Here is a 26031-nt window from a genome sequence, read left to right on the forward strand (position 1 = left end):
CTAACCCTTCATAGAAAAATCCAACTAAAACGTTCCACCAATAAAACCAATTGGATTTAAATTATATTCTAACATCATTTTGAAGGAACGGATATAAAAATATTACAGCAGTTTGAAATAGATTTTTACAGAAACGGGTTTGATTGACAGCATCTGGTGGAGCCCCGCCCATCACGTGGACCCGCCCCTTTAATTCATCCCCGCCCCTCATGCTGCTCCTCACCCTTATTCAGCCCCGCCCCTTCTCTCAGCCCCACCTCTTCACGCAGCCCCACCACTTCATACAGCCACGCCTCTTCATGCAGCCCCACCTCTTCATGCCGCCACGCCTCTTCCAGGCCGCCCTTCACGTAACTCCGCCCCTTAGGTTCCGCCCCTATCCGGTCAGAGTCCGTTTGCTTTGCGGCGGGAGGATCACTTCAGGTAGTGGCTTTTTCGACCGTTTTTGGAATTAAAATCCCTTCACTCTTTGGTTTTTAACTTATTAATCGCTCTTTGTTTTTTTTCCTACAGATTTTTTTTTCAGTAAATTACCTTTTTAAACTGAATTACGGCCAGTTGTGAAGTCCAGCGCTGGATGTCAATCAAATGTAGACCCCACCCTAATCTATGTAGACCACGCCCCTAATGAATATTCCTACCGGAAGTTATAATTCACCCCATTCTTCCATCTAACACTGACCTTGGTGATAGTGACACAACACAGCACAAGAGGCCGTTCAGTCCATTGTGCCCCATGATAGCTCTTTGATAGATCCATCTAATTAGCCCCACCACCTTGCCCTTTCCCCATAGCCCTGCAATTTTATTCCTGTTTCAGTATTTATCCAGTTCCTTTTTGAATGTTTTAATTGAATCAGCTTCCACAGCCCTTTCAGGCAATGCATTCCAGATCATAGCAACTCACTCTGTAGAAACTTGTTCCTGTCTGGTTTTTTTTGCCAATTATCTTAAATCTTGCCCCTGGTTACTGACCCTCATGCCAGTGGAAAGTTTCCCCTCATTCACTTGATTTAAATCCCCTGTGATTTTAAATGTCTCTATTAAATCCCCCCCTTAACCTTCACATCTCCAACAAATTCAATCCCAGCTTTTCCAGTAAAATCACTGCACCAATTCCAAGGCCTTGGCATGCTACCTGAAGGGCGGTGCCCAGAATTGGCCCCTACTGCAGCTGGGATCCAACAAACATTTAATAAAGACTTAGTATTAAAAGATATTTTAGGAGCATTCCAGTAGCTTTGTTTCTGTAATATATTTATTTGTTATTTTCATCAAGTCTTGATGTTCTTGTTTACATTTATTTGACCTCAAATTTTAGTCTCACCGAATCTCTTTACAATTATAATTCTTATAATCCCCATGGGGAAGCCTCTTAATCTCGTGTTCAAATCCCTCCGTGACTTCTCTGTGTAACCTCCTCCATCCCTACCACCTGCGAGATCTCTGCGCTCCTCCAATTCTGGCCTCTTGCATTGCTGATTTTAATTACTGGCCATTGCTGGTATTGTCTTCAGCTGCCTGGGCCCTAGGCTCTGGAATTTCCTCCCTAAACCTCTCCACCTCTCTCTCCTCCTTTAGTATGCTTCTTAAAACCTCCCTCTTTAACCAAACTTTTCTTTTTAACCTGACCAAACACTTCCCTAAGTGGTTTGGTGTCAAATTTTGTCTGATAACGTTCCTTGGGATTTTTACTACATTAGAGTTGTTGTTAGCTTTTGTTTATATTTTGTGTCTTTGCAGTTGAAAATGAGTTTGCAAGCTCCTTCTCCCCAGTATGTGTTGGGCCTGGATCTTGGTACCAGCTCAGTAAAGGCGGTGTTGGTGGAGACTGAGAGCCGGGCAGTGGCTGACAGCCAGATCCAGGAAACCAAGGCGGAGGTCAGCAGCATGGAGGAAGACAAGGTAAAGGAAATACAGTATCTTGCTTTGATTTTATACTGGCTGTCTCATTGCATGTAAAAGGCAACTCTGCCCAGTGAAGAAAACCCTTGCATTTCTATAGCACCTTTCATGACCTCAGGGCATCCCAAAGCACTTTACAGCCAGTGAAATACTTTTAAAGCGTAGTCACCGTTGTAATGTAGGAAACACAGCAGCCAATTTGCACACAGCAAACTCCCACAAATAGCAATGTGCTAATGTTTTTTGTGATGGTAGCTGTGAAATAAATATTGCCCATGACATTGGGGAGAATGGCCCTGCTGTTCTTTGAAATAGTGCCATGGGTTCATTCACCTGGCAGATGGGAGCCTTGATTGAACATCTCATCCAAAAATCGGCACCTCAACTGTGCATCACTCCCTCAGTCCTGCCCTGGAGTGTTGGCCTCGATCTTGTACCTAGATCTTTGGAATGGAACTTGAATCCATGACCTTCTGACTTTGAGGTGAGAGTGCTGCCCATTGAGCCCCAGCTGACACACTGCTAACATCAAGTTACTTAAATTAAGGTCATTTGTAAAAGAGCCCGAGGGGAGATGAAGAGACTTTTTTTACATAGCGAGTTATGACTTAGAATGACTGAGAGGGGAGTGGAAGCAAACTCAATGGTATCTTTCTAAAGGGAATTGGATAAGTACTTGAAAACAAAATATTTGCGGACTATGGGAAAAGAGCACGGGGAAGTGGAGACTAATTAGACAGCTCTTTCCATTTGACAGCACAGGTCCAATAGGCTGAATGGCTTCCTTCTGTGTTGTAAAACTCTGTGATTTTATGGATTAGAATTAACTGTTAATTTGAATTGGAAAAAGAACAAAAACCATTTCCTAAGGTAAAAGCAAAATACTGTAGATGCTGGAAATCTGAAACAAAAACAGAAAATGCTGGAAAAGCTCAGCAGATCTAACAGCATCTATGGAGTAGAAAAAAAACGGAGTTAACGTTTCAAGTCCTTATGACTCTTCAGAGCTCTGAAGAAGAGTCATAAAGGCTCAAAATGTTAACTTTGTCTTTCTCTCCACAGATGCTGTTAGACCTGCTGAGTTTTTCCAGCAGTCTGTTTTTGTTTCAAAAACCACTTCCTGTGCTGTTTTACGTAGATGATATGCACAAATAAGATAATCATTTTGAATTAACAGGAATGTGCCTGCACCCAGTTATGTACACGTTGCTTTCCCTGCCAGTGTTTGTGACTTGGACTTTGGCAAAGTGTAACCATGGGGAAGTGAAGTCAACACACCGCACCATGTCCACTGTAAAGTTATACAGCCAGGTTATCACCATCGCCTGGCGGTACAGCTGCAGAAAATGAGGGGAAACACTGCCACTTTTCCAGGAGGTTTTCAACAGCCCTTCCATCACAGTTATGGTATGAGCAGGAAAACCCCTAGGCAACTCCCCCTTCCCTAAGTCTTCTAGAATTTCTCTCTCCAACCTTGAGGGCATTTTTTCAGCTGTATCTAAGACTAGGAGCACACTGGTCCATTGCTGCTGCTGGTAGCGGTCCAAGAAATTTAACATGGCTTATTAAGCGTATTGAGGAGGTGATGGTGTAGTGGTAGGGTCATTGAACAAATAATCCAAAATGCCCTGGGGACATGGGTTCAAATCCCACCATGGTAGCTGGTTAAATTTAGACTCGGTTAATTAATAAATCTGGAATTGAAAGCTAGTCTCAGTAATGGTGACCATGAAACTATCATCAATTGTTATAAAAACCCATCTGGTTCACTATCTCCTTTAGGGAAGGAAATCTGCCATCCTTACCCGGCCTGGCCTATACGTGACTCCAAATTATGTTGACTCTTTCACTGCCTTCTGAATTGGCCTAATAAACCACTCGGTTATACCAAACTGCTACAGAAAAGTCAGAAAAGGTTCAAGAAGGTGGCTAATCACTAGCACCTCAAGGGCAATGAGGGATGGGCAACAAACGGCCTCCTTTTCCTCGTTCCACCTGTTCTTTCCCTGCAGCCAATGCCTAGAAGATTTGACGTTTAATAAAGGACTTATTTTCCAATAAGGAAGCTGGGATTGACCCCCCCTGCAAGGCAAACGTAGGCATGGCCTGGCCAGCGTGGCACATCCCATGAAAGAATGAAATAAAGTGATGCAACATGCGAGCTGTGAGGGTCCATCAACTCTACCCCCTTGTATTTTGCAGCTGACCCCAACCTAGAGTTGTGTTCTTAATTCCTGAAAAGCTGGAGAGTGAAAGAAAGCAAGAAGGACTGTTGAGCACAATATTGTGTGAACTACAATGAGGAAGGAGTTACATCCTTGGAATCAGTCCAGTGTTGTGATATCTGGGAAGGAAAAAGACTGACTAAAGCAGGTTTATATTGCCTGGAGGTGAAAGAAATAATTAAGATATAATCGTAATGTAATTAGATTGACAGATAGGTAGAGAGAACATCCTTCAATACTTATGCACCTCTCTTCTATTTTTACTTAGTTCTGTTGAAGAGTCATATGGACTGAAAACGTTAACTGTGTCCCTCTCCGCAGATGCTGCCAGACCTGATGAGTTTTTCCAGGTATTTTTATTTTTGTTTTGGATTTCAAGCATCTGCAGTTTTTTGCTTTTATCCTTCAATACTTCCCTCTTATTAGAGGAATCCAGAAATGGGATGGGCTTCCAGAAATGGCTGAATGGCTTAGCTGAAGTCCCTAAGATTTTGCCTTGCGGTTGAGTCAATCCCAGCCTCCTTATTGGAAAAGAAGTCCTCTACTGAACATCAAATCTTCAGGTACCGGCTGCGAGAAAAGAACAGGTAGAACGAGGAAAAGGAGAATAAGGAAAAGGTGAAGGCTCACCAACTCCCGGGAGGTTCGTCACCTTCATTTTCATTCCAGGGTCGGGAACAGGATGTTGCTCGGATCTTGTCAGCCCTTCATCGCTGTGTTGCTGCGCTGCCCAGAAAATGTCTTCGCAAGGTGTGCAGGATCGGTGTCTCGGGTCAGATGCATGGAGTCGTGCTGTGGAAAAGCCAGGAAGGTAAGTGCGGAGAGGCGGCAGAGATGGAAATCTGCCCACTCCTTGTTGCTAACTGGGGTCCAGAACAGAGGCAGAACCCAGCACACCACAGAGGGAGACCATTAATCTCAGTCTGCAGTTCATTCTACGTGAGATTCGGCCAATTGTTTGAACCATCTTTATAATTTACAAGCAGATCTTTCTTTTCAAAGTTTGTGGTCAATCTTACAATTAGAATAAAGAAAGAAAGCAAGACTTGCACTTCAAAACCACCTTTCACAACCTCAGGATGTCCCAAAGCATTTTACAACAATCCTTTTGAATTGCCGTGAAGGTTGTAATGTAAGAAATTCAGTACCTAATATGTACACAGCAAGCTCTCATGGACAGCATTGGCCAGATCATCAGTCTTTTAGGTGTTGGCTGAGGTACAAATTTTGGCCAGGATACCAGGAGAACTGCTCTTTTTCAAATAGTGTCAAAGGATCTTTAATGTCCACCTGAGAGGGCACACAGGGCCTCAGTTTGATGCTTCAAACAAAAGACAACACATCCAACAATGCAGCACTCTCTCAGTACTAACCATCCAACAGTGCAGCACTCCCTCAGCACTGACCCTTCGACAGTGCAGCACTCCCTCAGTACTGACCCTCCGACTTTGCAGCACTCCCTCAGTACTGACCCTCCGACTGTACAGCACTCCCTCAGTACTGACCCTCCGACAGTGCAGCACTCCCTCAGTACTGACCCTCCGACAGTGCAGCACTTCCTCAGTACTGACCCTCCGATAGTGCAGCACTTCCTCAGTACTGACCCTCCGACAGTGCAGCACTCCCTCAGTACTGACCCTCCGACAGTGCAGCACTCCCTCAGTACTGACCCTCCGACAGTGCAGCACTCCCTCAGTACTGTGCTAAAGACTCAAACGATTTTGTGCTCAAGTCTCAAAATTATGGAGAGTCAATGAAGCCACATAAAGTTCCAGAGCACCCACTGTTAGTTCCAAAACAAGTCGGATAGTTTTACTACCGCAGTGGTTAATCTTAGAATTACAATAAATCTACAAGGCACAAGTCAGGAGTGTGATGGAATACCCTACACTTAGCTTGATGAGTACGGTTGCCTGGAGAAATGCAGCTTTAACAACACCCTAGTAGCTTGCCACCATCCAGGATAAAGCAGCCTGCTTGATTACCACTCCATCCACCAGCTGAAACATTCACTCCCTCCACCACCAACACACAGCGGCAGCAGTGTGTACCATCTACAAGATGCACTACAGCAACTCAACAAGCCGTCTGTGACAGTACCTTCCAAACCCGCAATCTCTACCGCCTAGTAGGGCAAGGGCAGCAGACCTGTGGGAAACCATCACCTGCAAGTTCCCTTCAAGCCACACACCTTCCTGACTTTGAAGTATTATCACCGTTCCTTCACTGTCATTGGGTGAAAATCCTGGAACTCCCTCCCTAACAGCACTGTGGGTGTACCTACACCACAGGGACTGCAGCAGTTCATGAAGGCAGCTCACCACCACCTTCACAAGGGCAATTTGTGATGGGCAAAAAATGCTGACCTGGCCAGCAAAGCTCACATCCTGTGAAAGAACAAATAAAAAAACTCTTATTTCCATTTTAAGTATGTGCTTGGCATTTTCTCGATCCCACTGATACCTTGCAGCCTTTTGAAGGTTCCAATGTCATAATTTTGATCACACACGAAACCAGGGATTGAGCAAGAGAAAACACTCAGCATTTGGCGCACAGGGTTTTACTTTTGAACTCAATTCATTTACTTTTCACATTGAAAATATTTATTGAGCTTAAAGCTGAGGGAACTAATCCAGAAAAGGAATAGATTACACCCTAACTAAGCAAGGTCAAGAGTAGGGTATGGAGAAGCTGGAACAGCCGCAATCAATAACCAGATATAGCTGTAAACAGAAATCGGCTGCAGTGGGATGTTGAGTATCTCATTTGGTTCACCTTGGGAGACACGGTTTAGATATTTTCTCTGTTTCTCCTCTGTTTTAGGTTGTATATGGCAGAGCACTGAAGCAGGTTTCACATTCCAGCCCCGGGGAACTAGTCACCTGGTCACATGGCAAGATGGTCGCTGCAGCCACGAGTTTCTCGATTCACTCACACAGCCTGATTCCCATCTCAGCCTTGCCACTGGCTTTGGCTGTGCCACCATTTTATGGTACATGAGAAACAGGTAGACATTTCCAAACTTCTTTGCAAACACAACAGATAACAAAAACATTGCGGCAGCTTTTATAAAGTTGAAGACTTATATATTGCTCAATAAAAATATTACTAAATAAACAATTATAAGATGGGGCTGGGGAATACAATGTGACAGACTCTATCCTGTTAACACTGATTTTAAACTAGAACAATCTGTTGGAAACACTCAGCGATATATTTTAGAGTGGTAATTTCCTGGAATTTAGAAGTTTAAATCTACAAGGCAGAAGTCTGCCTTGGCTGCTGTTCTGTTTGTGGTTATAAGCCTGAAGCCAGGGAATCCTCATCTCAGTGTAACTTGCATGCGTTTTGGACCTGCAAAGCTGAGACAGGAAGAATTGATCCAGTTCTATATTCTCCTCCAAGCCAAAGCTCCATTGGTAAGAACCTCCAGACATCTACTGTGTTTTCACATGAGAGAACTCCAGATCGATAGCTTTAAACTTCTGCGAACTTTATCCTTTTCTTACAACATTTTTTCCAACCACCCGCCTCTGCAGAGGCTACTCGTGTGTGTGTCCTTTATCTGTTTGTGTGTCTGTGTGTGTGCTGGGGAATTTTTAAGAAGCAATAGATAGTTATACTTTCAGATTAATATTGTATGTTAACCAGTTCTTGCAACGTGTTAAAAAGAAGTTTTGTTTATAATAAATCAATCATTCTGAGTTTATTGAAGGAAGCTTGGTTAAAGTCCCTTCTATTCTGGGTACCAGTAGTGAAGATAAACAATTGGCCATTTTGGTGAGTAAATTAAACCTTTAAACTAACGGTATGACATGCAGAGTAGTGGGGCTAGATAAACTGCACACTCCTCTGATCCCGGATGTAATACTGTTGTTTTGTAGGCAAACATAGCAGTTAATTTGTACACAGTAAGGTCTCATAAATAGCAATTGAGATACACGACCAGTTAATCTCTTTGTTTTTGATGTTGGTTAAGGCGTAGATGTCAGAAGTCATAGCTCTCAAGCAGGCCATTTGGCCCATCAAGTCCATTTTTGGATTTACCTTCCATGTGCTAAAAGTGTCATTATCATGTTTATCCTTCCTGTTCTCATATAATTTTGACATTTTTCCCCTCATTCGCCTAACCAATGGAACCTTCAAAGTTGACAGTTTCTGCCACAATTGCTAACCCTGGAAGTGAATTCCATGGTCTCCCAACTCCTGCCTCTTACACTCAATCTATGGGCCATCATTGTTGGTCAGGATATCAGGAGAACACTCCTGTCCTCCAAGTAAGGCTAGGGGATTTCCTTATATTAGGCTAGGTAGGCATTTCTTTGATTTAACTTCCTATCTGAATGTACTCCTGACAAAGCAGCACTCCCTCAGTACTGTACTGAGGACTGCCTGGATTATGTGCTGAAGTCCTAGAGTAGCACCTGAACACATGATTTTATGATTCAGAAGTAAGAGCTGCCTACTAATTCAAACTGGATTTTGTTTTGAGTTTTGTGGGTATTATAGAATCAAAAAATGGTTACAGCACAGAAATAAGCCATTCAGCCCATCATGTCCATGCCAGCTCTCTGCAAGATAAATTCAGCTTAGTCCTTGTCCCTTGCCTTTTCCCTGAAACCCTACCATTTTTTTCTCTTCGGATAACAATCCAATTCTATTTTAAAAGCCATGATTGAATCCACCTGCACCCACACTGTCAGGCAGTGCATTCCAGATCCAAATCACTCGATGAATAAAAATGTTTTTCCTCATGTCATCTTTGGTTCTTCTGCCAGTCACCTCAAACCTTTTACCCCTGGTTCTTGACTCCTCCACCAATGGGAGCACCTCCTCCCTATCTACTCTGTCTAGACCCGGCATGATTTTGAACATCTCTATCATATCTCCTTTCAACCTTCTCTTCACCAAGGGAAATAGCCCCAGCTTCTCTAATCTATCCACGTAATTGAAGTCCCTCAACCCTGGAACAATTCTTGTGAATCTTTTCTGCACCCTCTCCAAGGTCTTCATATTCTCCCTAAAGTGTAGTGCCCAGAATTGGACGTAATTCTCCAGTTGCGACCAAACCAGTGTTTCATAAAGGTTCATCCTTCCTTGCTATTGTACTGTATGCCTCTATCAAACCCAGTAAAGCCAATTTAATACCCAGAAACCCAATCTAAATATCAGCTGCAGAGAGGCTGCAAATACCACAGGTCACACTGGTGCAGTGCAGACCTTTTTGAAAGAAAACCTTGCATTTCTGTAGCGCATTTCACAACCTCAGGACATCCCAAATCACCTCATAGTCAATAAAGTACAGTTAAAATGCAGTCTCTGTTCAGACTTATGAACGTGTGAGTTAGTAATGATTTATTGGTCAATTCATATTCTATCAGCAACTGAATTGAGGCTGTTTCTTATGTTCAATGCTTAGAGATTCTGTACTCTTGTTGCTTAACTCGTGCCCCTTAAAAATCAGATGGAATCAATAATTATTTTATAATTTAATTTGAACGCAAAGGTGCTATCCTAGAACATATAAAGTTGTATATTTATTAGTGAAAGTTCTGTTGTTTTTGTTTTCCAGGCCCCAATTTCTGAAGTCCTATAATGCTGCAGGGACCATCCATGATTATGTTGTCGCTGTCTTGTGCGGGCTTAAGAGACCACTGATGTCAGTCCAGAACGCTGCCAGTTGGGGTTATTTTAATACCAGATGTGAAACTTGGAACCTGCAAATGTGAGCCTACATTTAATCCAGTGTTAGAAAATCAGGGGTCTGATGCAATCGAGCACAGAAACCACCCACCATTTCCACAGGAAATGCATTTCCTTTATTCAGGAGTTGGAAGTACGTCCCACACTGCGAATGGATGAAACCTCTAGCTTGACCTGATGTTAATGCTGGAGAATAGTCAACTTTACACACCAGTATAATGCACTCCTTGGTCAGGTCCAGTTTAGGCACAGAGTAAAACTCTATCTACTCTGCCCCCAAACCTTGTCTCAGGGCCACCTACACACTACAGCACCGGCGTGCCTATTCTCCCCACCCCCACTCTTCCTCTGACCTCCCTGAGTGGGATTCTCAAATTTATTGTTGAACTGGGAGCAGATTTGTGCTGTTGGAACAGCCTTGAGAACCACCCCCCAGAACGAGAATTGAAAGCAGCTCAGTTGCACCCAGTTATCTTTGCTCTCTCTCTGAAGAACCAAAGCCTCTCTCACAGGGTTTTCCTTATCTCTTCCAGATTGCGGGATTCTGGATTTCCCACATCCCTGCTGCCTGTGGTTGTGAAATCTGGTGCAATCGCTGGAAAGACAGCTCACGAATGGTACGGTGTGCCAGAGGGGACAGAGGTTGGTGTGGCTCTGGGTGATTTCCAGTGCTCTGTGTACTCCTGCATGACAGAGAAGACAGATGCAGGTAAGGGCGGAACTAAGCCTGGCTTCACATCATAAAGCAATTCTGTTTCAGCCATGTATCCAAACACATACCTGACTGCTCTTGCAGGTAAAGTACTTCTGATGTTATCTGGAAGATAATTTGTCAGAAACAAAACTAGAACTTAGTTTAGGTGCAGATGATAAAAAACGGCGAATGTAACACTTCTATTCAAGAAAGGAGGGAGACAGGAAACAAGAAACTATAGGCCAGTTAGCCTAACGTCTGTCATTGGGAAAAAGCTGAATCCATTATTAAGGAAGTAGTAGCAGGACATTTATAAAATCATAATAAAATCAAGCAGAGTGGACATACTTTTATGGAAAGAAAATCATGTTTGACAAATCTATTGGCGTTCTTTGAGGATGTAACAAACAGGGTGCTTAAAGGGGAACCGGTAGATATAGTGTACTGGGTTTCCAGAAGGCATTCGATAAAGTGCCACATAAAAGGTTACTAGACAAGATAGCACCTTATGTTAATATATTGGCATGGATAAGGGATTTGCTAACTAACAGGAAACAGAGTTAGGATAAATGGGTCATTTTCAGGCTGACAAACTGTAAATAGTGGCGTGCCACAGGGATCAGTGCCGGGGCCTCAACTATTTGCAATCTATAGCAATGACCCAGATGAAGGGACTGAGTGTATTGTAAACAAATTTACTAATGATACAAAGGTAGGAAAGCAAGTTGTGAGGAGGCCACAACACGTCTGCAAAGGGATATAGATAGGTTAAGTGAGTGAGAAAAAAATTGGCAGGTAGAGTAAAATGTGGGAAAATGTGACGTTGTCCACCTTAGTGGGAAGAATAAAAAAACAGAATATTACTTAAATGGAAAGAGACCACAGAATGTTGTGGTACAGAGAGATCTGGGTGCCCTCATACATGAATCACAGAAAGTTAACACGCGGATACAGCAAGTAATTAGGAAGACAAGTGGAATGTTGGCCTTTATTGCAATGGGGTTAGAATATAAAATTAGAGATGTCTTGCTACAACTGTACAGGACCTTGGTGAGGCCTTCTTCAGAAGGACTGTGTACAAGTTTGGGCTCCTTATTTAAGGAAGGATATACTAGCATTGGAAGCAGTTGAGAGATGGTTGATCAGGTTGTCTTATGAGGAAAGGTTGGGCCTTTACTCATTGCATTTAAGAAGAATGAGAGGTGATCGTATTGAAACGTATAAGATTCTGAGGGGGCTTAACAGGGTAGATGCTAAGATGATGCTTCATCACATGGGGGATTCTAGAACTAGAGGACACAGTTTCAGAATCAGGGGGTCTCCCATTTAAGATGGAAATGAGGAGGAATATCTTCTTTCGGGGATTCGTAAATTTTTGGAATTCTCTTCTCCAGAGAGCAGTGGAGGCTGGGTCATTGAATATATTCAAGACTGAGATTTTGATCTACAAGAGAGTCACAAGTTATTGGGGACGAGCAGGAAAGTGGGATTGAGGCTGTAATCAGATCAGCCATGATCTTATTGAATTGCAAAGCAGGTTTGATGGGCCAAGTGGCTGATGCATGCTCCTATTTCTTATATTTGTATGTGACACAGAAGGAGGCCATTTGGCCAACTAACTCTGCTGGCTCTTTGAAAGAGCTTTCAGTCAGCCCCATTCCTCCTGCTGTTTCTCCATAGCTCTGCATATCTTTTGCTTTCAAGTATTTAACCAGTCCCCTTTTGAAAGTTACTATTAGATCTGTTTCCACTGCCCATTCAGGCAGCACATTCCAGGTCATTAGCTAGGCCAGTATTTATTGCCCATTGTTAATTGGCCTTGAGAAGGTGGTGGTGAGCCTCCTTGAAAACAACTGAGTAGCTTGCTCGGATATTTCAGAGGACAGTTAAGAGACAGCTGCATTGCTGTGGGTCTGGAGTCACATATAGGCCAGAACAGCTGAGGATGGCAGATTTCCTTCCCTCAAGGACATTAGTGAACCAGATGGATTTTTACAGCAACCTGATAGTTTCTCAATCCCCATTAGTGAGACTAGCTTTTTAGTCCAGATTTATTTAATTTCCCCAGCTGCCATGATGGGATGTGAACTCGTGTCTCTGGAACATTGGTCCAGACCTCATGATTATAGTCCAGTAGTTTAATCGCTATGTTATCGAACCCCTAAATTTGGCTGTATGCACTTGACAGCATGTAGTTCAATGAAGGACAGTTAAGGCAGATACAATCCCAAAGTAAGTGCCAGAATTTTAAACTTGAAGAATTTAAATTTGAAGAATAAAGCATCCACACAATCTGCCCATGAGTTCCTGATTAAGATCTTTCTTACTCTCTAGTTTTGAACATCAGTACTTCTGCCCAGCTGACCTTTGCCCTGACCCCTGCCTTCCTGCCACCGGCTCGACCCAATCCCAGCACTAGTGTTACATATTTTCCATACTTTGACGGAACATACTTGGCTGTGGCAGCTGCCCTGAACGGTGGCAACGTGCTGGCCTCCTTCGTTGGGATGTTGAAACAGTGGACGCAAGAGTTGGGTAAGAAATTTTTGTCATTGCTGAAAGATGCAAATCACTTTCCAGATCTCTAGATGCAAAAAAAAAACAAGACACTTGATTACGAGCATCTATCCCTCCATCTCAGTCCCTTCACTGTCTGTCCCTTCACTGTCTCCCCATCTCTGTCCCTTCATTATCTATCCTTCTACTCCTTCCACTTCATTGTCTGTCTCTCCATCTCTGTTACCTCACTGTCTGTCTCTCCATCTTTGTTCCCTCACTGTCTGTCTCTCCATCTCTGTTCCTTCCTTGACCTCTCTGTCTCAATTTCTGGTGATAGACTGTCCACCAATATCCATTACAAGCCTACCGACTCCCACAGCTACCTCGACTACAGCTCCTCACACCCTGCTTCCTGTAAGGACTCCATCCCATTCTCTCAGTTCCTTCGCCTCCGTCGCATCTGTTCTGATGATGCTACCTTCAAAAACAGTTCCTCTGACATGTCCTTCTTCTTCCTTAACCGAGGTTTTCCACCCACGGTCGTTGACAGGGCCCTCAACCGTGTCCGGCCCATCTCCCGCGCATCCGCCCTCACGCCTTCTCCTCCCTCCCAGAAACATGATAGGGTCCCCCTTGTCCTCACTTATCACCCCACCAGCCTCCGCGTTCAAAGGATCATCCTCCGCCATTTCCGCCAACTCGAGCATGATGCCACCACCAAACACATCTTCCCTTCACCCCCCGACCCCCCGGTGGCATTACGAAGGGATCGTTCCTTCCGGGACACCCTGGTCCACTCCTCCATCACCCCCTACTCCTCAACCCCCATCTACGGCACCTCCCCGTGCATACACAAAAGATGCAACACCTGCCCCTTCACTTCCTCTCTCCTCACCGTCCAAGGGCCCAAACACTCCTTTCAAGTGAAGCAGCATTTCTCTTGCATTTCCCCCAACTTAGTCTACTGCATTCGTTGCTCCCAATGCGGTCTCCTCTACATTGGAGAGACCAAACGTAGACTGGGCGACCGCTTTGCAGGACACCTTCGGTCTGTCCGCAAGAATGACCCAGACCTCCTTGTCGCTTGCCATTTTAACACTCCACCCTGTTCCCTTGCCCACATGTCTGTCCTTGGTTTGCTGCATTATTCTAGTGAAGCCCAACGCAAACTGGAGGAACAACACCTCATCTTCCGACTAGGTACTTTACAGCCTTCCGGACTGAATATTGAGTTCAACAACTTTAGATCTTGAACTCCCTCCTCCATCCCCACCCCTTTTCCGTTTCTTCCCCCTCCCTTTTTTTTCCAATAATTTATATAGATTTTTCTTTTCCCACCTATTTCCATTATTTTTAAATCTATACCTTTTATGCCCTTTTAGTCTTATTTCACCCCACCCCCACTAGAGCTGTACCTTGCGTGTCCTGTCATACATTCTTAATTAGCACATTCTTTTAGATAATATCACCACCTTCAACAGCTCTTTGTTCTTTTGTCTGTGACATCTTTTGATTATTTGATCCTATCACTGCTTGCTTGTCCCTACAACCACCAACACCCCCCCCTCCACTTCTCTCCCCCCATCCCCCCACCTTAAACCATCTTATATTTCACCCCTCTCCTATTTTTACTTAGTTCTGTTGACGGGTCATGAGGACTCGAAACGTCAATTTTATTCTTCTCCGCCGATGCTGCCAGACCTGCTGAGTTTTTCCAGGTAATTTCGTTTTTGTTTTGGATTTCCAGCATCCGCAGTTTTTTGTTTTTATCTCTGTGTTTAATTGACTGCCACTTCTCTTCAAGAAATGCCTACCTTGAAGAAGTATTGCTCTTCTCTCCGACAGGATTTCCATATCTCTCTTTTGCCTTGTTCACCTTCATTGCTTTCTATTTCTCTCCTGGTGTTTGACAAGGTGTTTACTAAAACCCGCTTTCACAGCCATATCTCCTTTCTCAGTGACTGTCTCCGTCTCCGACTTACCCCACGTGGATTTCAACTGAAATTCCACCCCTCATGTTACGAACCCACCCAGGATTACAGGTATCTCCGGGACATAAAACGTTTCTCGGACTGCTTTTCCTGTCACATTCTGAGATCCACACTCATTGCAATGCGCCACCAAATGAACACACTCGACCTCTCCCTCCAGCAGCACCCTTTTTCAAAGCTGCGCATGCCCGTAGTTTCATTTTATTCTTCGTCTCATTCAACGCCTCAACAAGAAACTTTTTCTCTTTCTCTCAAGTGCTAAGGAACGCAAGCTCCAACAACTCATCGACACCATCACCCATCTAGGACACTCCACCCCTGCCTGTCCCTCCGTCCCCACTCCATCTTCCAATCCCAGCCCTGGCCATGTATTCACTATACCCCCTGACCTTCCCCTCTCCGACGCTGAACGTCCAGTGCTCAGCAAAGGACTTAGTTTCATACCCTTACGCCCTCATCTCAATGAATTTCGGGCTCGGCACGATGCTGAACTCTTCTTCTGCTGTCTTCGTCTCCGTGCTCACTTCTTTGGGCAGGAGTCCTCGCCCTGTTCATCTGATCCTTTTACCCACCTCCAATATTCTCCCTCCACCTGGACCCCTCCCTCTGGATTCTTACCTTCTCTTGATCTTTTCATTGAGAACTGTCGGCGTGACATTAGTCGTCTCAATTTCTCTGCTCCTCTCACTCATTCTAACGTGTCTGTCTCTGAACTTACTGCACTCCGTTCTCTCAGGTCCAACCATAACATTGTCATCAAACCTGCTGACAAGGGTGGTGCTGTTGTTGTCTGGCGCACTGACCTCTACCACGCGGAGGCTGAGCGTCAACTCTCAGACACTTCCTCCTACCTCTCCCTGGACCATGACCCCACCACTGAACATCAAGCCATTGTTTCCAGGATTGTCACTGACCTCATCTCCTCTGGAGATCTTCCTCCCACAGCTTCCAACCTGATAGTTGCCCAACCTCAGACGGCCCGCTTCTATCTCCTACCCAAAATCCACAAACAGAATTGTCCCGGTAGACCGATCGTGTCAGTCTGTTCCTGCCCCACAGAACTCATTTCTCGTTATCTTGACTCCCTTCTCTCTCCCCTTGTCCACTCCCTTCCCACTTACATCCGTGATTCCTCTGACACCTTATGTCACATCAACAATTTCCAGTTCCCTGGCCCCAGCCGCCTCCTCTTCACCATGGACGTCCAATCCCTCTACACCTCCATCCCCCACCAGGATGGTCTGAGGGCCCTTAGCTTCTTCCTCGAACAGAGGCCCGAACAATCCCCATCCACCACTACTCTCCTCCATCTGGCTGAACTTGTTCTCACACTGAACAATTTCTCCTTCAACTCCTCTCACTTCCTCCAAATAAAAGGTGTGGCTATGGGTACCCGCATGGGCCCCGGCTATGCCTGTCTCTTTATAGGGTATGTGGAACGTTCCTTGTTCCAGTCCTACTCCGGACCCCTCCCACAACTCTTTCACCGGTACATCGATGATTACTTCAGTGCTGCTTCATGCTCTCGTCGGGACCTGGAAAAATTTATTAATTTTGCTTCCAATCTCCACCCCTCCATCATTTTCACATGGTCCATCTCTGACACTTCCCTTCCCTTCCTTGACCTCTCTGTCTCAATTTCTGGTGATAGACTGTCCACCAATATCCATTACAAGCCTACCGACTCCCACAGCTACCTCGACTACAGCTCCTCACACCCTGCTTCCTGTAAGGACTCCATCCCATTCTCTCAGTTCCTTCGCCTTCGTCGCATCTGTTCTGATGATGCGTCCTTCAAAAACAGTTCCTCTGACATGTCCTTCTTCTTCCTTAACCGAGGTTTTCCACCCACGGTCGTTGACAGGGCCCTCAACCGTGTCCGGCCCATCTCCCGCGCATCCGTCCTCACGCCTTCTCCTCCCTCCCAGAAACATGATAGGGTCCCCCTTGTCCTCACTTATCACCCCACCAGCCTCCGCATTCAAAGGATCATCCTCCGCCAACTCCAGCATGATGCCACCACCAAACACATCTTCCCTTCACCCCCCCCACCCCGGCAGCATTCCGTAGAGATCTTTCCCTCCGGGACACCCTGGTCCACTCCTCCATCACCCCCTACTCCTCAACCCCCATCTACAGCACCTCACCATGCATATGCAAAAGATGCAACACCTGCCCCTTCACTTCCTCTCTCCTCAAGTTCCAAGGGCCCAAACATTCCTTTCAAGTGAAGCAACATTTCACTTGCATTTTCCCACAACATAGTCTACTGCATTCGTTGCTCCCAATGCGGTCTCCTCTACATTGGAGAGACCAAATGCAAACTGGGCGACCGTTTTGCAGAACACCTTCGGTCTGTCCACAAGAATGACCCAGACCTCCCTGTCGATAGCCATTTTAACACTGCACCCTGCTTTCTTGCCCACATGTCTGTCCTTGGCTTGCTGCATTGTTCCAGTGAAGCTCAATGCAAACTGGAGGAGCAGCACCTCATCTTCCGACTAGGCACTTTACAACCTTCCGGACTGAATATTGAATTCAACAACTTTAGATGTTGAACTCCCTCCTCCATCCCCACCCCCTTTCCGCTTCTTCCCCCTCCCTTTTGTTTTTTCCAATAATTTATATAGATATTTTTCTTTTCCCACCTATTTCCAATAGTTTTAAATCCACACCTTTTATGCCCTTTTAGTCTTATTTCACCCCACCCCCCCACTAGAGCTGTACCTTGCATATCCTGCCATCCATTCTTAATTAGCATATTCTTTTAGATAATATCACCACCTTCAACACCTCTTTGTTCTTTTGTCTGTGACATCTTTTGATTATCTGCTCCTATCACTGCTTGCTTGTCCCTACAAGCACCCCGAACCCCCACTTCTCTCCCCCCAACTGCCCACCTTAAACCAGCTTATATTTCACCCCTCTCCTATTTTTACTTAGTTCTGTTGAAGGGTCATGAGGACTCGAAACGTCAACTTTGTTCTTCTCTGCCGATGCTGCCAGACCTGCTGAGTTTTTCCAGGTAATTCTGTTTTTGTTCTGTTCCTTCACTGTCTGTCTCTCCAGCTCTATTCCTTCACTGTCTGTCTCTCCATCTCTGTTCCTTCACTATCTGTCTCTCCATCTCTGTTCCTTCACTGGAATTTTCTGGATTATAGAATGATGTTAGAATGCCTAACCACAAGTGTGTGTGTGAACCAGAAAACAGCATAGATATAAATACTAACCAGAAGCATAAAATAGTGGTAAAACATTATAAAGCAGTAATAAAAATTGTTTTACTTATCCAAATACTGCATCTTCCATGTTTATGCTGCTAAAGCACTGTACTAAAATGATGCCAATTTGCTTGGGCCTGCTCAAAAAATTTCTGTACAGCTGATGTTTCCAAACAATAAATTTCAGGACTGGAGAGGTTACAGTCAAAAATAAAAAAGGCAAAAAAAACTCAGCTAAGAATTTTCTTTTTATTATTAATTTTCGGGATGTGGGCGTCGCTGGCTAGGCCAGCATTTATTACCCATCCCTAAATATCCTTGAGAGCGTGCCTTCTTAAACTGCTGCAGTCCCTGTGGTGTATGTACACCCACCATGCTGTTAGGGAGGTAGTTCCAGGATTTTGACCCAGCGACAGTGAAGGAACAGCGATATATTTCGAAGTCCAGGTGGTGAGTGACTTGGAGGGGACTTACAAGAAATCATGTCTATTTTTAAAATCTGATTTCACTAAGGATTGGGTGATTTTGAAGTTTCATTTTCCTCCTTTAGATTGTCCTTAAACCTACCCCTTTGATCAAAGTTTTGGTCATCTGACCTAATATCTCCTTATGTGACTCGGTGTCATACTTTGTTTAGTAATGCTCCTATGAAGCGCCTTGGGTTGTTTTATTATGTTAAAGAGGCTGTATAAATTTAAGTCGCTGTTGCCTTTAGTCCAAGTGTCTTAGAATGACAAAGCTTGAAGAAAGTAATTTGTGCCATAATAATATTAAGACATACAGTTGCTATAATGGAGAAGCTTGGGAGTCTCAATCTAAACTTCAGTGTTCCCTTGTGGGCTTCTTCTCATCCAGAAAGCCAATTGGTGAAGGATAGTGCTGGAGGCAATCTGTACTCAGTCTTACATTTAATTACAAAGTGAAACATTGCAAGCATACTCCTCCTAACTCAGCCCATTTTCAATTATTGTCTCCTTATATGTGCTCGGAGATCTTGTAGTACAGTGGGTAGTGGCCCTGACTCTGAGCCAGAAGCTCCGGCTTTGAGTTCCATCCCAGGCATTGATAACTAAGGATGGTACATTCACAATGCAGCCAAACAAGTTGAGTATCACCCTGCAAATAATTCCAACACACACCAATGTCAGATGGTAAAAGCGGGAGGGATTCCTGGTCAGTCATGAGATGAAAAGAAAGTTGAAGCCTCTACCGTCGCTATCCATAGCTCCAGACTACAACATCAATGTTGCCACAACAACTCAGACTCCCTGAGTGAACAGTAACACACCACATGAGCATATGTGCTCAAGTGAAACCCCAATTAATACCCTCCACCTGTATATAAATAAGCCCAGTTGATATGTGATTGACAGGTTTGAGTGAGTTACAGAAAGTGATTTTTTTTATTTATTCTGTTTATTCTTTCATGTGACGTAGGCATTGCTGGCAAGACCGACATTGGTTGACTGTCCCTAATTGCCCTTGAGAAGATGGTGGTCAGCGGCCACCTTCAATTGCTATAGTCCATGTGATGTAGGTACACCCACAGTGCTGTTAGGGAGTGAGTTCCAGGACTTTGACCCAGTGACAGTGAAGGAGCCGCAATATATTTCCAAGTCAGGATGGTGTGTGGCTTGGAGGGGAACTTGCAGGTGGTGATGTTTCCATGTGTCTGCTGCCCTCATCCTTCTAGATGGTAGAGGTCACAGATTTGGAAGGTGCTGCTGCAGGAGGCTTGGTAAGTTGCTGTTGTTCATCTTGTAGATGGTACACAATGTTGCCACTGTGCATTGGTGTTGAAGGAGCAAATGTTTAAGGTAGTGGATGGGATGCCAATCAAGCGGCTGCTTTTTCCTAGTTGGGGTTGAGCTTCTTGAGCGTTTTTGGAGCTGCCCTCATCCAGGCAAGGGGAGAATATTCCATGACACTCCTGCCTTGTGCCTTTTAGATGGTGGACAGGTTTTGGGGAGTCAGGAGGTGAGATATTCGCTGCCAAACATCCAGCCTCTGACCTGCTCTTGTAACCACAGTATTTATATGGCTGTTCCAGTTCAGTTTCTAATCAATGGTAACCCCCCATGATTTGACTGGGTTGGGATTCAGCGATGGTAATGCCATTGAATGTCATGGGGCGGTGGTTAGATTCTCTCTTGTTGAAGATGGTTATTGCCTGGCACTTGTGGTGCGAATGTTACTTGCTGCTTATCAGCCCAAGCCTGAATGTTGTCCAGGTCTTGCTGCATTTGAACATGGACTGCTTCAGTATCTGAGGACTCATGAATGGTGCTGAACATCATGCAATCATCAGCAAACATCCCCATTTCTGACCTTATGATGTAAGGAATGTCATTGATGAAACAGCTGAAGATGGTTGGACCCAGGACACTACCCTGAGAAACTCCTGCAGTGATGTCCTGGGACTGAGATGATTGACCTCTAACAACCACAACCATCTTCTTTTGTACTAGGTATGATTCCAACCAGCCTAGAGTTTTCCCCTGATTCCCATTGACTCCAGTTTTGCTGGGCCTCCTTGATGCCATACTCAGTCAAATGCTGCCTTGGTGTCAAGGACAGTATTTCTCATCCCATATCTTGTGTTCAACTCTTTTGTCCATGTTTGGAAAAAGGCTGTATTGAGGTCAGGAACTGAGTGGCTCTGGCGGAACCCATTGAGCAGGTTATTGCTGTGTAAGTGCTGCTTGATAGCACTGTCAACGACACCTTCCAACACATTGCTGATGATCGAGAGTAGATTGATGGAGTGGAAATTGGCCAGATTAGAATTGTCCTGCTTTTTGTGGACAGCACATATCTGGGCAAGTTTCCACAACGCCGGGTAGATGTCAGTGTTGTAGCTGTACTGGAACAGCTTGGCTTGAGGCGCAGTTCAATCTGGGCATAAGCCTTCAGCACTACTGCTGGAATGTTGTCGAGGCCCATAGCCTTTGCAGTATCCAGTGCCTTCAGCCATTTCTTGTATCACATAAAGTGAATCAAATTGGCCAAAGACTGGCATCTATAAAGGAGGCTGAGATATATCATCCACTCAGTACTTCTGGCTGAAGATGGTTGCAAATGCTTCACCTTTGTCTTTTGCGCTGATGTGCTCAGCTCCCCCATCTTTAAGGTTTAGGATATTTGTGGAGCCTTCTCCTCCAGTTAGCCACAACTGGATGTGGCAAGGCTGCAGAGCTTTGATCTGATCTGTTGTTTGTGGGATCACCTAACTCTATGTTATAAAGATGTGTTATATTGAATATTAATTTATTTTATATATATATATATAATATATATGTGTGTGTGAGTTTGCTAAGCAAAGGGCACTGGCTTACAGCAGCTGCTATGTTGCATCTGCGAAGGACTCAAGCTGCTTATGGAGACACAGTGTCTATGGAACTCTGAGACAGTGGCTAAAATAAGCCCAGATTGAAACCAGAGAGAGGTCACCAACCCAGCTGGTGGGTGAAATATAGTGGATTTGAACTAACAGTCAGAGACTGCCACGGGACGGAAGGGGCAAAGCCTTGCCCTATCTCTCTCTTTCGCTGAAACCTCTCTCATCAATGCTGAGCTGTTTCTGCTTTGAAAACCCACCAGAAGATCTCATTGCTGCAAATCAAGATTCTTAAAGGAAAATTCTGAATCAACAACACTGTCTCCAAGAGAAAAGAGAATCAACCAGCCACGACTGCTCCAGTGAGAAACCCAAGTACTAGCAGCTATTGTGGGAAGTGACCCTTCAGCGATAAACAATCCGTGAATATTTTTTCCTGACTTTAATTTTCACATGGCCAAGTTTTAAGATCTGATAGTCTGCAGTGATTTATTTATTTCTTGCGTGTGTGTTTTTCCATTAGTGGGTAGCTGGACATATTTGTACATTTTGAACGTTATGTTAATAATTTCTGCATCTTTGAGTGAGTTTTAACAATAAAGCTAACTCTTGTTAACTGAAGGAACCTGGCTGGATTATTTCTTACATCAAGCTACACACAGTTAAGTGTATATATATTGAATTGGCAATATCACCTTTTTAAATTCAAACTCTGTTACAACCAACCCAGGAGTGGGAAAAAGAAGAGGAGTCAGTTCACCCCCTGTAACTGGTTGTAACATCTGTCTGTCGCAAGCTACTTCTGCTATTAGAATACAAGTAGTCTTATTTTACAGTTTCACCGAGTTGGCGCTTCATTTTAGGTATGTCTGGTGCTGCTCCTGGCATGCTCTCCTGTATTTTTCATTGAACCAGGGTTGATGCCCCAGCTTGATGGTAATGGCAAAGTAAAGGATATGCCAGGCCTCGAGGTTACAGATTGTGGTTGCATACAATTCTGCTGCCCACAGCACCTCATGGGTGCCCAGATTTGAGTTGCTAGATCTGTTCGAAATCTATCCCATTTAGCACAGTGGTAGTGCCACACAACATGATGGAGGGTATCCTCATTGTGAAGACGGGACTTTGCCTCCACAAGGACTATGCGGTGGTCACTCCTACCAATACTGGATGGATGCATCCAGGTAGATTGGTGGAGACAAAGTCAAGTAGGTTGATTAGCCTGTGGGACAGCTCTCCCTATTTTGGCACAAGCCCCCAAATGTTAGTAAGGAGGGCTTGGCAGGGTCAACAGGGCTGGAGGTTGTTGTTTCTGCTACCTAGGTTGATGGTGGGTGGACCGGATGGTTTCATTGCTTTTTGACTTTTCTGAGATCTTGCTAGGCCATTTTAGAGGCGATTGGCCTGGAATCACATCTAGGCCAGACCAGGAAAGGACGGCATTGATGGGTTGGTGGAGTGGGCGGTGAAGTGGCAGATGGATTTTAACATAGTGAAGTGTGAGGTCATACATTTAAGGAGGTCAAACAGTTACGGGATTACACAATAAATGGGAATAAATTAAGAGAGATAGATGAAGTGAGAGACCTTGGCGTATAAGTACACAGGTCCCTGAGACAGCAGTTCAAGTAGACAAGGTTGTAAAGGAGGCATATGGAATGCTCTCCCTCATTGGCAGAGATATAGAATATAAAAGTAAGGATATAATGTTGGAATTGTATAAAACACTGGTGAGGCCACAACTGGAGTATTGTGTGCAGTTCTGGTCACCACATTACAGAAAGGACATAATAGCTCTGGAGAGAGTGCAGAGGAGGTTTACAAGAATGTTGCCAGGGTTAGAAAAGTGTAGCTACGAGGAGAGATTGGATAGGTTGGGGTTATTTTCCTTAGAACAAAGAAGGCTGAGAGGTGAATTGATTGAGGTGTACAAAATTGAGGGGAATAGATAGAGTGGGCAGGATAAAATTGTTTCCCTTGGTGGAGAATTCTAGAACTGGGTCCATAGATTCAAGATAAGTGGCAGAAGGCGTAGGGGGGACATGAGGAAGAACTTTTTTACGCAGAGGGTAGTGGGTGTCTGGAATTCGCTGCCCAGTTTGGTGGTAGAGGCAGAAACTCTAAATTCTTTTTAAAAAGTACCTGGATCTGCACCTTAAGTGCTGTAAGCTGCAGGGCTATGTGCTGGGTGCAGTAAGGTGGGATTAGAAAGGGTACCTGGGTGTCCTCGGGCTGGCCTGGACAAGATGGGCTGAATGGCCTCCTTCTGTGCTGTAAATTTTCTATGGTTCTATGGCAGATTTCCTCCCCTTAAGGGCATTAATGATAACAATCGATAACAGTCCCAGTAATGAAACTAGCTTTTAATTCCAGATTTGTTAATTCATTGGTTTTAAATTCCACCACCTCCTTTAGTGGAATTTGGACCCATGCCCCAGGGCGTTATCCCTCTGGATTATTAGCCCAGTGACATTACCACTACAACACTGTCTCCATAATGCTGATGCTGGATTTTATTCACTTCCACAGGACAAGAGGTTTCAGAGTCCACCATCTACTCTCAATCGATACATGCTGCTCTGAACATTGCTCGGACTGACCTTGCAGTGCAGGCGACCATATTTGGAGAGAGACACTCTCCTGACCAGCTGGCTTCAGTGACCAACATCTCCCCGTCCAACTTGTCGTTGGGTCACGTGACCAGAGCGCTGTGTCGTGGCATTGTGGAGAACCTGAACTCCATGTTACCGTGCCAGCAGCTGATTGAATCTGGGGTGAGGAGGATTATGGGCAGCGGAAGTGCACTGACCAGGAACGAGGTGCTGAAGCAGGAAGTGGAGAAAGTTTTCACCCTTCCTATTGTTTACGGGAAGACAGTAGATTCAGCAGTTGGTGTTGCAATGGCGATGTTGGACCAGAAATAGGGAGGAAAGAAATTCCCACATGTGAAAGCAGGAGAAGGTAAATCAACATCCAATCAGATCCAATCTGATCACAATATCTTCCCAGTGATTAAGGGGCGGATATGGAAAAATTGGCAAGAGCTATCTCCTAGCACTTTCCCATCCATCTCTTCCCCTGTGTAGTTTGGATGCAATCAATCATTGAGTGTAATTGGAGAGAACTTGGTATGGATGCAGAGCTAATGCTGGCTGGGCAGCTCATCCTTCTTGGTCTATTTATTGACCTAGTATCAATGCTGAAGTTGGCCCAGCATTCTACTAGAGAGGCAATGTTCCCAGCTGCTCCCTGGCTCTTAGTAGCAAACATGTGGAAAAAGAAGAAAAGGACACCTCCAAAACAAGAGCATTTCTAACCCACTGTGGAAAAGCAAAGCAGAGGGAAAGGAAACAAAGGCCAGTGTTAGATTGCTGGAACTTTTACATCAGGCAGCAGTCATGACCTCTGAAATGCTACAACAAAACATACAATTGACCCAATTCTATTGTTTCTACACATCCCTGAACTCTTCGCACCCTCCTCCCCGCCCTATTCACAAGTCTCCCATTCCACACGGATGTCATCTGCTTCTTCATGTGAGAGCCCACTCCTGCTGCATCCACTATACTTTTAGAAGCATGGGGTGAACCGACTCCGAGCTCAGTGTCGTACAGGATGGAGCTCGAGACTCATCTGCGTTGTTCTGACAGATTCTGCCCAACTGCATCAGTCGTGTGTCAGTCCTGTGTCATTCTCAACAAGAGGAAGAGCAGATTGCCTGTCAGCCTTTCTGTTTGTATTTTCAGCCACATGTAGTGCTGAACATTGTGGTGCACAGAATGGACCTATAACTGATCCCAGGGTATTGATCTTTGTTGATTGTATACATGTAAGAATGAATAGTAATCAACACTAGCAAATAAAATATGCTAGAAAATTTATTTTTGACATGATTCCTATAATTTCAAAACAATGAGAAACATTATTAAGGTATTTAAATATTTATTGCACTATATGTATATTCATTATGGTTTGTAAATATTTACTGTGCATATTACAGTGTGAGCAATATTTATTATGTTATATACATATGCATTGTGTTGTTTGAATATTGCTCTGTGAATATTGCACTGTATGAATATTCAAAATACGATGTGAATATTCATTGCACTATATAATTATTGATTTTGTAAATTTATATTATTCTGTAAATAATTATCATGTTGTGCATATATTTATTGTTCAGTGATAATATTTATAATCTGTGTGAACCAATTACTGTCTCTATTAAAATAAGAGACAAAGGGACATCGCCTGAATACATTAAGATTCGCCACAAATATTCATACTGCATAACCTAAAGATTTCTCTGTTTTAACTCCACTCACTTCATGATCAGAGTTTAATTGTGCCTATTAGCAGATATTGCTAAGAGTCTGCACTTGGATCACTGACAATTACACGGCGTGCAGAAGCCATAAGCTTCTTGTGGGATGCTAATTGCCTATATGTGTGA

At 44.3% G+C, this 26031-nt stretch overlaps 1 protein-coding gene across 1 annotated transcript; it reads left to right on the forward strand.

Annotated features, from left to right (window-relative positions):
* Positions 1-360: 360 nt before the first annotated feature.
* On the forward strand, positions 361-25823 carry shpk (sedoheptulokinase). The gene is made up of 8 exons (XM_041196802.1): positions 361-423; positions 1744-1905; positions 4800-4941; positions 6954-7137; positions 9703-9855; positions 10367-10542; positions 12862-13062; positions 24105-25823. Exons 2-8 carry the CDS (start codon positions 1750-1752, stop codon positions 24497-24499), a joined length of 1407 nt encoding a protein of 468 aa, XP_041052736.1. The 5' UTR covers positions 361-423; positions 1744-1749; the 3' UTR covers positions 24500-25823.
* The last annotated feature ends 208 nt before the right edge of the window (positions 25824-26031 follow it).

The sequence above is a fragment of the Carcharodon carcharias genome, chromosome 10 (assembly GCF_017639515.1).
Source record: "Carcharodon carcharias isolate sCarCar2 chromosome 10, sCarCar2.pri, whole genome shotgun sequence".
NCBI lineage: Eukaryota > Metazoa > Chordata > Chondrichthyes > Lamniformes > Lamnidae > Carcharodon > Carcharodon carcharias.